Source organism: Onychomys torridus, chromosome 13, assembly GCF_903995425.1.
Source record: "Onychomys torridus chromosome 13, mOncTor1.1, whole genome shotgun sequence".
NCBI lineage: Eukaryota > Metazoa > Chordata > Mammalia > Rodentia > Cricetidae > Onychomys > Onychomys torridus.
Window position 1 is genome coordinate 21,570,524 of NC_050455.1, and position 12,441 is coordinate 21,582,964.

Here is a 12,441-nt window from a genome sequence, read left to right on the forward strand (position 1 = left end):
GAAGCCTTGAGGAGAGTTCAGGTCCATGTGGCAGAGTGGGGGTCCCTTCTTATAGGTCTCAGAGGAGGGGGGGGTTTTCTGTCACATAGTTGAAGAGTAGCCTGCTTTGGGGGAGGAGTGGAGGTGTGGGATAAGAGAAGAGGAACATGTCCAGTTAAGGTTTAGCCATTATTCCAGTAGACACCCTGGAGTCCATGGTCCTGAACCATAAACTCCCTTGGGGAAGTGAGAATGGTACCTGTCTGTCATTCTGGACTCCAGACACCCGGGAAGTCGGTTAGGAAGTTAGAAGTCAGACTTTCTGTAGGGGAGTTGGGATTTCTTTTCAGCAGTGTGAGAAAGAGGCTGCGTCAGGCAGGCGAACATGGCTTGAAAAGCCTGTGTCTAAAATCTGGCAGTGGAGAGCCTGCAGCTGAGGCTGGGGAAGGCTTGCCGGGTGGGCATGGCAGGCAAAGGGCAGTACAGGAAAGCTAGCTGGTCAGAAGACAGGGGGCTCCTGAAGAGTAGGGATCTGGCCTAAGTGTAGACCCAAGAGAAGAGGAAAGAAGGCTGGCCAAAACCGGGATGGGCTAGGTGGCTGACAGCTGGGAATGCTAGGCTCAGAATTTGAGAACTGCCTCCTGCAGGGGCCTGGAGGAGGCAGGGAGGCTTCCGAGGGCCAATAGAGCAGATACGCTTTTAAGTGGGCGGCCTGAAATACATACATACATACATACATACATATATACATACATATATATATATATATATATATATATATATATATGAGCAACACTAAATAGACTCACACACACACACACACACACACACGAAGATGAGACTGGAAAGGTGAATCAGCAGCTGAGGGCACTGACTCTTCTTCCACAGGGTTTGACTTCCAACACCTACATGGTGACTGACAACCATCTTTACTCCAGCCCCAGGGGATCTGACATCCTCTTCTGGTCTCTGCAGGCACTGCATGGATGTGGTACACATGCATACATGCAGGCAAATCATTCATACACATAAAATAAAAATAAATAAATAAAATAGAAAAAATAATTATGGGAGAAGAGGTCATGAATTTAAACAGAAAGAGATAAACTATGCCCAGCAACTACCAGACCTGGGGCCAAGGTAACAGGTGTCTGGGCTGCCTCTACCAAGGATGACACCCGAGGGTGGGGCACTGGCACCTAATGCAACTCTTCCAAGGGGAGTTTGTTAAAATTCATTTAAAGAGGGCTAGAGAGATGGCTCAGAGGTTAAGAGCACTGGCTGCTCTTCCAAAGGTCCTGAGTTCAATTCCCAGCAACCACACGGTGGCTCACAACCATCTGTAATGAGATCTGGTGCCCTCTTCTGGCATGTAGAACACTGTACACATAATAAATAAATAAATCTTTAAGAAATTCATTTAAAGAAGTCATGAATAAAGTTGGGGGACACAGGATGAGTTGGAGGAGGGAGAGGGGAAGGGTGGAAATGTTGTAAATACAGTACTCATAAAGTCTCAAAATGGGAGGGAGGGGGGAGGGGGAGAGTGAGCAGGTGAGAAGGTAGAGGTGAGGATGGAAATCATGAGCTCGTATGGGAGTAGTATGGGCTGACTCTGTCCCGGAGAAATTGGCTGTAGAAGGCGGTATGTGAGTTGCAGCACGGACCCAAATAAACTTGGGTAGAGCTGTGTGTGGGCTCCCACACTTCCATTAGCCGCCGTTACTGCAGGCTTCTCGTGTGACACACAGCACTGTGAAAACTGCCAGAAGCAAAATGAAGTCATTTGTGCCAAACCTTCAATAACGACAGTCACAATAAAGTGGGACTACAGGGAGGGCTCTCATACATGTGCCTATGATGGGTAGGCAGAAACAGGAGGACCCCTGGGGCCTGCTGGCCAGGCAGTCTAGCCAATCAGTGAGTTCCTGGTTCAGCAAGAGATCCTGCATCAGAAATGGAGGTGGGGACTGGAGGGATGGTTCAGCAGTTCAGAGCACTTACTTGCAGAGAAATGGAGCTTGCCTTCCAGCACCCACATTTGGTGGCTCACAAATGCCTGTAACTCCAGCTACCAGGTATTTGACACCCTTTTATAGCCTCCTAGGGCACCCACATACACGTTTAGAAACAACACACACACACACACACACCTACACTAAATTTGTTTTTAAAGACAGCCTGGCCTTAAAGTCACAGTCCTTTTAACTCTAAACTCCTTGTGGGCTGGCAAGATGGCTCAGCAGGTGGAGGTGCTCGCAGCCAAGCCCGATGCCCTGAGTTTGATCCAAGGGACTCACTTAGGTAGACAGAAAAAGAATGACACCTGTAAGTTGCCCTTTGACTTCCATAAATGCATTGTAGTATCCACATGTACACACATGCATATAAATGTACATACATACAGGTGTTGTGAGCATAAGGGCCTGAGTTTGGGTCCCCAGAACTCATGTGAAAACTGGGCATGATGGCACATGCCTATAACCTCATCAATGAAACGGTGAAATGGGAGGCCATCTCTGGAGCTGGCTGGTCAGTCGGCTGAGCCTACTTGGTAAAGTTCCAAGTCAGTGTCTCAAACGAAAGGTGAAATGCACCTGAGGTTGACTTCTGACCTTCTTATGCTTATATACACATGTGTACATCTGCACACACATGTTCACCCCTCCCTAAGATAAAAAAGTAAAAACACAGAGATGGGGAAGAGAAAGAGATAAACTGTGCCCAGCAGCTACCAGACCTGGGGCCAAGGTAACAGGTGTCCGGACCGCCTCTACCAGGGACGACACCCGAGGGTGGGGCACTGGCACCTACTGCAACTCTTCCAAGGGGAAGTTCAGTCCAGACTCTGTCATTAGGTTGCTCTTATGAGCTCTCTACAAAATACTGTTGCAGGGTCTCTCAAGGTAACCAGTGAGGTGGTGGCTGCGGGCATTAACTCTGACGCAAGGTGTCCAGCTTGACCTTCTCCTTGCCCGATCCTGATTCCTCTCATCCTTGCTAAACTATCCAATCAGCATCTGAGCCTGAATCCTTGCTCTGTCTACTCCTGCCCTCTCCTCTTTGGATTCTCTGGGGTTCTCCATCACAGCCCTAATGGTATGTAAGCCTAACGCGACTTCTCAGGGACCCAGACACACACAGACGTTTCCCAAACTGACTTGAACTTGGGACCCCATTTGAAAAGGAATACTATATTTTTCTTTCCTTTTGGTGTGTGTGTGTGTGTGTGTGTGTGTGTGTGTGTGTGTGTGTATGCAAGATGGTCAGAGATCAACCCCAGGTGTAATTCTTCATCCACTCTGTGTTTTTGAGAGAGGGTCTCTCACTGGGATCTGGGATCTGGGCTCTGAGGCTCACCAGTTAGGCTGGGCTGGCTGTCATTTGAGCCTCAGGGATCTACCTGTCTCTGCTTCTCCTCTGCCAGGATCACCAGTGCCACCATGTCTGGTTTTGATGTGGATGCTGGGGATTGAATTTAGGTTCTCATGCTTATATGGCAAGCATTTTCCCAGCTAAGCCATCTCTACAGCCTCTCTCTTCAGTTTTTACTGAGGTAGGGTTTTGTTATGTAGTCCAGGCCTTAAATTCAAGGTCCCCACGCCTTGGCTTCCCCAGAGCAGGGATTATAGGCATGCTACTACATCTGGCTGAAATGCTCTGAATATCTGGTGGCAAACACTCATTGTGGACGTTTATAGTAATCACCCTTTCCCTTCATGCTTCCTGGGGACTGCACACCACTGTTCACCCACCCTCTTTGAAGGTCACGACTTGGGGAATGGCTATCCCACGTGGGGAGGGCCATTCCTGTTCAAGTCCCCAGGATCATGGCTTACCTTCTAGGATGGGGTTGGCCTCCAGGACCTGCTGCTCAATCCATGAGTGCTGGCCGCTGACTGTGGCCAGGAACTGAAGGATGAGCTTGGTCGACTCAGTCTTCCCGGCTCCAGACTCGCCACTGCCAGAGTGCAGGGAGAGGAGGCCTCAGACAGAGACTTACCACCATGTCATGCCTCTTCACTCGCGAACACTGACCTCCCTGAACCCCCTATCCCCACCCCCACCCCCATTCCTCAGGCCCATATCTGGGACATGCTGACAGGCACACACTTTCCCATGAAGAAACCCCACATTGCATTTGTCCTGAAGTCCCCTGGGGCATCTCAGACTGTCTATGATGCAGGCATGTCCAACCTGTGGCTTGTGGGCCACATGTGTTCCAGGATAACTATAATATCACTCAATACAGTTGTAGAAGACAGTGTCAACAAGTTGAACAACCCTGGTAGAAGTTAGTACATTATCTTTCCTTTCCTAATAGGCTGAAAGTCTGTTGGCACACTGTGACCTAGGTTGTTCCATGGCATAACAAGTAAAGTGACTTGGTGTCTTTCTGAGGAAAGTGCAGTTTCCCAGGCAGTGGCATTTGTCACCCAGACGGAAGCCCAGAATCCCGGGTTCCACCAGCCAGACCCAATCAGAATCTGCGATTTCATATAAGGAGCTCTGTGTGACGGTTAGTATTGGTTGCCAACTTGACAGGCTCTGGAATCACCATGGAGACACCTCTGGGTATGTCTGTGAGAGCTTTTCTAGATTGGTGACCTGAAGTGGGAAAAACCCACCCTCAACGTGGTTGGCAGCTTCCCATGGACTGGGGTCCTGGGCTGGATAGAAAAGGAGCAATCAAGCTGAGCACCAGCATCCCTCCCTCTCTGCTTCCTGAGTGAGGATGTGAGCAGCTGCCTCACCGAGCCTTGGTGCCCTCCCCGCCATGATGGAATGGGAGTGCTTCCTTCCTTCAGTGCTTTGTTAGATGTCTTGCTGCAGCTGGTGCTGGCTACTGTAGTAGGACTGGCTCATGTCCTTGAGAGCCAACTCTGATGTCAATATCCAGCATTGCCCAAACAAAACATGGCGCTGCGTGCACACAATCCCAGCACTTAAGGAGCTAGGGGTAAGAGGATCAGAAGTTCAAAGCCATGCTCAGCTACACAGCAAATCTGAGGTCAGCCTGAGCTACATATGACCCTGCCTCTGAAAAACAAATACGAATAATTTAAAAAAGAAAAGAAAAGTGATTAGATAAAAGATGGTCTGGTCCCCACACTCCAGAACCACCCACTTTCCTGTCTGTAAAGTACCATGTCTGGTTTTCTGTCACAGCAGCCAAGAAAAGGCTAAGATGCCAAGGCAACAGGAGAATCCAGACTCACTCAAGATGCCACAGAAGATCACCACAAGGAGCCAGGCACCAGGGAGCCTGCCCTTTGGCCTGGCTCTGTTTGGGAGGCCTCTTGCATCAAGGAAGGGAGGGATAGATGAAGACAGGTAGGTTCCAGAACACTTCCCTGGCTTCTCTGGAGCCCTGGATTTGAACCTTCTACCTATGGGCCTATAGTAGAAAATAGGGGCTAGAGGAAGCTACCCCAAGCTTAACATATGAGAGGAGCCAGTTGACAGAGAAAGTACTGGAAGCCCTTCCTACATGGGCTGCACACAGCAGAGCACATCTGAGAAAGGACTCTACAGTGAGAGGAGCTGGTGCTATGTAAACACCTACAACCGGTTCTGGGGCTGGTGGCCGGCACTTCTAGAGTAGATGCTTTTCTCCAGCGTACTAGCCCACACCCGCTCTCGGGAGTATATTTCCTTTCTTTAAAACAGTATCTATTTCTATTTCTAACCACATGGCCTGGGACCCAAGAGCCTAAGAAACTTCAGCAGGTGTGCCTGGGCCTGTAACATCATTGGGAAGGAACGTCAACCTCTCCAGTTAGAGGTCTTAGTAACTGAAAGCATGAAATGGTGTCTATGCTGGGGTGCCATTCTGGTGTCCTGCTCAGAGAGGCAACCACCCCTGTTTCCCTTTAACGCTCTGAGCATGTGCGTCCAAACCTGCTTCCGTTGCCTGCCAGTCTACTGTTCTGTGACATGAGCCCTCGGGCAGAAGATGTCGTCTCCTTTACCTGCTGCTGTTTTCTATGCTAGGAACTTATTATTTATTTGATTTATTACTTGTGTTTATTTTAAAAACTGGGCTACATGGAAATGTAACCCAGGCTGGCCTAAATGTTGCTGTGTATTCAAGAGTGAACTTGGATTTCTGATCCTCCTTGCCCCTGCCTTCTGAGTGCTGGGATGACAGATGTGCAGACGCCAGGTTCCTGCGGTGGTGTGGACAGACACCATTGCTTCAGTGCGCTAAGCAAACATGCCAGCAGCTAAGCTACGCCTCTAGCCTGGAGTGTAACAAGATCTCCAGTGAATGAATAAACAAATGCATGAATAAGCGAGTGATGATTACAATTCCAAGTTAGGGACTCCAGAACCAAATTCTTACTCCTTCTCTTGTTCCGCTCACAGTCCCTCCCCTCAATAGGAGTAAGGTCTGTGCACAGGGAAGCCAGGCTGGGACAGGCAGGGAAGCAGAACCAGGCTTGAGATTTGAGGGGCCCATGTCCCTCCAGCCCTCAAAGACCTCAGAGTCAGGAGGACATGTCTTCAAGGAACATATCCTCAGGATGGGGAGGAATATGTGCGTGGGCTGTGGAGGACATGTTCTTGAGGTGTGAGGGACATGTCACTGGGAGCAGGGAAGCAGGAGCAGTTGTGAGCAAACACCTCTGTTAAGAGCAGCAGTTAAGAAGACACCCTGTTAGAGCCTCAGGGAGAGGGGTGTTCCTTTCTTTCCGGGATCCTCTGGGGCCTGGAGGCAAATCGCTGACCCTCCGCCCCAGAATGGGGTCTGAGCCTCACCTGATGACGCAACACTGGTCCCTCTTGTTCTTCCTCATGTTGAAGTAGCAGCTGTTGGCAATGGCAAAGACGTGGGGAGGCAGTTCGCCCATGTGGCGGTTGTAGTAGATTTGTACCTGCTCTGGGGTGTACAGAGGCAGCATCTGGAATGGGTTCACGGCCACCAGGATGGAGCCTGTGTAGGTCTGCGGAAGGGAGCCGGTAATTAGCACCTGCCGATCCCGGGAGGGAGCCACGGGCTGGGTCCTCGTCTTGGCTGCAGCACCCCTAGGGCTGCTCTTGGCTGCTTAGCTCCTTCCTCTGGGAAGATGGGGGTTCTACTGGGACGGTGAGACTCTGGGGGCTTGTTCCCAGTAATTAGATGTGTAGCACCCTACCTCGTTTTAGAAAAGGCTCAAATAAAAATGGGCTGAATGTATAAATGACTTTTTACCTGCCTCTTTTAGAGGTCTCTGTGGAGGCTAGGTGACATCTGCTGTCCCCACAGACCCCAATCACATGTTCTATGTACTTTCAGCCCAGGATATAGCCTGCTCTTGCATACCCTGGCCCCACTCAGCACAGCTGCTCCTATGGAGGTGAGATCAGAGAGTCCCCACAATAGACCACTGGATTATTCTTCTGGGGACCCTGTGAAGGACTCCCGCAGGAATGCAGGAGAGGAGGAGCTCCAAACGTATAATCCTAGAAACTTTGACATCCCGGGGGCCAGAGAAGCAGCAACCTGCTCCAGCAGGTTAAACTTCACCCCCTCCTCCAAGCATTCCCTTAACTCAGGTTCCCCAGTTTACTCCCAGACTAGCCAGACTGCCTGCCAGCTCAGACCACTCAGGAGTCCCAGGCAGTAACTCTCCAAATCTTATCCACTTGGACAGAGCCCTGAGAATCCCAAGAGATATTGACACCAAGTCTGCCAGGTGTCCTTCATCTGTCCATAAGCTCCCTTCATCCTATGGAAGGGACCCTGGATTTGGACTGTCACAAGACTATTTCAAGTGGGTAAGGGTCTTCCGTTGATGACTCTCTCTCTGCAACGTGTCTGAGAGGGACTGAAGGCTATGCCTACCCCCACCATCCTCCAGTATCCACCCAGCCTGGCCAATAAGGGCTGCTCAGCACAGAGAGGGAAGAGCAGACTTGGCGGGCATTTATAGGAGGGGCAGCACTTATTAGACATCTACTGTATGCCTGGCACTGTGCTGTCTCTCTGAATTAGCCTCCCATCTTCCAGGGTTTGATGTTCCTACTTTTGCTTTAAAAAAAAAAAAAAAAAAAAGTCTCGTGGAGCCTAGTCTACATGAGTCTCAAACTCAAGTAGCTGAAGATGACCTTGAACTTCTAACCCTCCTGCCACCACCTCCCTAGTGCAGAGATTACAGGTGTCCATGACTATGCCCTGTTTGTGTGTAGGAAATCAAACCCATGGCTTCATGCATTCTAGGTGAGCATCAACTGAGCTACCTCTCTAGCCTTGCTCCTGTTTCTTTGGATTGGTAGCAGAGACTGGGAAAACCCAAGCACCTAACTCACCTCACTGAATAAGGATAAGGGGAGCTGTGCCAAGCTCCAGACCCCCCATCTTCCCCCAGGACACCGCACCAGCAAACTCACGTAGATCTTGTGCAGCTGGTACCGGACCAGGAGGTTGTGAACCACACCTGCCTCATTCAAGTCCCCTAGGCGGATCATGTCATCCACTCCTTGGGCTGAGTTGGGATGCATGGGGCTGAGGGTGCTGAGGTCTTCTGCACAGATCCAGTGTTCCTGTAAGGACAGGCACAAACCCTCCACAAAGGCCAGCCCTCTCAACCCCACCCCTCTCTCTTCCATGTCTCGGGTCTCTGGCCAGGCTTGATCTGGGTTTGAATCAAGGGATACCTATGACAAAGTCAGACCCATCTATGGCTCTGGGCAGCAGCTGTCTGGGAACTGGGGTCCATGTGGGGCTGGGGCTGGGGTTGAGCTTCAGGAAGGGATGTAGGATCTAGCAGCTGGGAGTTTGCCTTAGCATTGGGGTGCAGCTGGAAGCCTTGAGAGTTCTTGGAGCAGAATGGTACAAGAAACAGTAGCTTTAACACTCCACAGCAGTACTCAAGCAGAAGGAACACTGTTATTAGTTTACTGGCTCCAAGTCTTTGGAGCTCCTAGGCAGTCAGAACCTTCCTTTGTAGGCTGTTGTCTGCATGTGTCTCTCCCGATAGCCCCTGGGGGACAGGGAGGTTGGCCCAAGTGACCAGCAGACACTTGCCTGCTCACTGTCCTTGGCTGTCCCTGCCTTACTCAGATGAGCTTGGCCACTCTGAGCTGTCTGCGTCTGACCTGGACACCTTGGTCCCTTCCTCCTCCTCCTCTGCACACCTTGCTCACCAAGATGTCGCCCCTGCCTCCATCTCTCCGCACAGCAGTTTTTGAACCTCCATCCTCCCTGCCTCAGCCCATCTGCTCACCCCTTCCTACTCCCCTAATAGCTCTCAACCGTTACTCTCGAAGCATTTTCCAGGGCTGGAGAGATGGCTCAGAGGTTAAGAGCACTGGCTGTTCTTCCAGAGGTCCTGAGTTCAATTCCCAGCACCCACATGGTGGCTCACAACCATCTGCAATGAGATCTGGCGCCCTCTTCTGGCCTGCAGGCATACAGGCAGGCAGAACACAGTATAGATAAATAAATATATCTCCATTGTGGCCTATATTGCCCCAGGCATAAGTGGTTTTCCTTGGTGGTATCAGCAAGCAAGTGCCTGAGCCCCATGGGGAGTGGTTTGGAGAGGAACCTCAACACCAACCTTGCCCTCATCATCCTCAATCAAGACCTTTCCCGGCTTTGTTTCTTTGACAATGCCCCCGATGGCCACAACCGGTCTTGCTGGTGGAGGGAGGGTCCAGCCACACATGGTCGCCCTAGAGAGAAGAGAAAGGACAGTGGTCTGAGTCCTTTTCCTCTTCCCTTTCCCACTAGAGACTTCCATGTCTTGGGGCTGTCACCTGCAACCCCCAAGCTCCCAGGCGGCAAGAGTTCTCTCTGTCTCTTTGCCCTCTCCCTCGTCTGTTCTCATAGGGCTCCTCACTGCTAATCAAGCTTGCCTGTGCCCGTCCTGTCTAGACCAGTGAACACAGCAGGGCCTGGGCTCAGCCTTGTCCGGGGCACCTCTTACTAAGAGGGAAAAAAATCAAAGGAAACAAATAACATCCAAGCATAATCATGGAAGGCAGTGAGGCGAGGTAGTTAAGAGAAGACTGTCTCAAACTTGACAATGAAGTACTGGGGAGATGAGTTCAATCCCTGGTACCCACCTTTTTAAAGAAGCTGGGCATGCTGGTGTATGCTTGTGATCTGAGTGCTAGGGAAATGGAAACAGGAGGATCTATAGGGTTCACTGGTCAGCCAACCTAGCTGAACGGGTGAGCCCCAGGCCAGTAAGAGACCCTGTCTCCAAAACCCAAGGTAAAGGTGCTTTCTGCCAAGCCTGATGATCTGAGTTCCATCCCCAGGACTCCCAGGTCAAAGAAGAAAACCAAAGTTGTCCTTTAACCTCCACATGCACAGAGCACATGTGAATGAACACTTGCATACACACACACACACACACACATACACACACACACAAATAAACAAAATAAATGCAATAAAAATCAAAGCAAAGCAAAAAAGTTGCATGACACTTGAAGAATGATACTCAAGATAGTGCTCTGGCCCACACATCCACACTTATGCATGCACTCAAGCACGTACGTGTATCCCCTCAACATACTGACATATACATGCTCATAAATTTTGAAAGTAAAAGCAAAGGTGAATGATCTTGAAAACAGCATCAAGAGTGAAGTCAGCTTGTCCTCTTGCATCCTCTCAGGAGTCACCATAAGCAACTGGGAGAGTGACAAAGGAGACAGAACCATCCCCGTGGTACTGGGGGATGGCTGAGCTGCATAGCAGACAGGAGGAGGCTGACACCTCACCCCATCCCCTACCATCCGTAGAGTCCAGAAAGAGCCAGAGCATTGATCGGGCCCAGGCCCTGACAAACAGGCAAAGGAGGAGAACGCTGCTAGAGTTCTGGATGTCGTGAGCCAGTGTTTGAATGTAATCGATAAAGTGTACTGAAGTGCAGGTCAGAGACAAAAGAGCTCAGGAGTGAGGAGACAACTGAGAAGAAGACATGAGCTGCCAGAGCTCAGGAAGGAATTCAGGAAACCAAATAATGGTGCAGAGAGATGGCTCAGCAGTTAGAGCACTGGCTGCTGTTGCAGCGGTCCAGGGTTTGGTTCCCAGCACCCACATGGAAATTCACAACTATCTATACCTCCAGTTCCAGGGAATCTAATGCCTTCTTCTCTCCTTAGGCACCAGGTGTGTGTGTGTGTATATATATATATATGTGTGTGTATATATATGTATATATGTATATATATACATGTGGTGCACTCACATACACATAGGCAGGCACTCACAAAAATAAGTAAATCCTTTTTTAAAAGCCAATCATCAAAAGACAAATACCAAATGATTCTGTTCAAGAATATGCAAATAAGTCAAAATAATAGAGACAGAAACTAGAAAGATGGTTTTCAAGGGCTGGAAAAGAAGCAATTAATGTTCAATGGGATTAGTCTCGGTTTTTCTAGAGATGTTATGCAACAGTGTGAAGGTATTTAACACTGCCATGTGTGATAAAATGGTTACACTAATAAATTCAATGTTACACATTGTAGTACAAAGTATTTCAGGAAAAGAACAAATATATGTGTGTATACATAATTTGTTTGATCAGTGCAAATATTTTTGAAGAGTCACTGTTCTTCCCATTAGCTTTCTAAAGCCAACTCAACTCAAGAAGAACTTCAGTAAACAGCACAAAAAGTGGAAACAGACTCAACCGTGACACATCACAGTGATGTTTCAAAGTTCTTAGGGACAATGAGAAGATCATAAGCGCATTTAGAGAGATTAAAAACAATTTCACGCAGAGATTGAGAGCTGGGTGACAGGATGCTATCAAGCTTCACAACAGCAAGGCCAGAAATCAGAAAAAGCAGTAAATGGCTTCCCAATCTTCAGGGAAAGTTGTGTTCCAGTGACCTCACATGCCTATACTACGTTAGAACACAGAAGTTGTTCAGAATGTGCATCCTTTCCCAGAAAGCTACTACAGGGCATGCTAGGTCAAACCAAGAAAAGGAAAGAGTGTAGTCTGGAAGCAGAGAAGATGGATACTGATGGTCAGCTCTCCTTCCCTTTTTTTGTTTATTCTTGGACTCCAGCCCAAGGAATGGTGCCAACAACATTCAGTTAACCCGGTTTAGAAACTTTCTCAAAAACACAGGCCTGTCTCTAGATTCTAAATTATACTGGTTATTTTTGTCCACTTGATGTAAACTGGTTACCTGGGAACAGAGAACCTCACTTGAGTAATTGCCTCCATCAGATTGGCCCATGGGCACATCCCTGGGGTATTTTCTTGGTTACTGATTGATGTGGAGGGCTCAGCCCACTGTGGCAGGTAGTCCTAGGTTGGATGGGAAAGCAAGCTAAGCAGGTATGGGGAGCAAACCAGTAAGTAGCATTTTTCCATGGCCTCCGGTTCAGTGTCTGCCTTAGGTTCCTGCCTTGAGCTCTCTTTCATGTTTTCCCTTGATGATGAACTGTATCCTGTAAGCCATATAAACTCTTTCTTCCACAACATGCTTTTGGTCATGGTGTCT

General features: G+C 49.2%; 1 protein-coding gene across 1 annotated transcript in view; it reads right to left on the reverse strand.

The window, feature by feature from the left end:
• The window catches only part of Myo7b (myosin VIIB), a 72,420-nt gene that overhangs the window by 53,475 nt on the left and 6,504 nt on the right, over window positions 1-12,441 (reverse strand). The window contains 5 exon segments of the mRNA XM_036205245.1: window positions 3,819-3,940; window positions 6,742-6,926; window positions 8,353-8,505; window positions 9,525-9,593; window positions 9,595-9,639. Of these exon segments, the coding sequence (XP_036061138.1) occupies window positions 3,819-3,940; window positions 6,742-6,926; window positions 8,353-8,505; window positions 9,525-9,593; window positions 9,595-9,639 (574 nt within the window).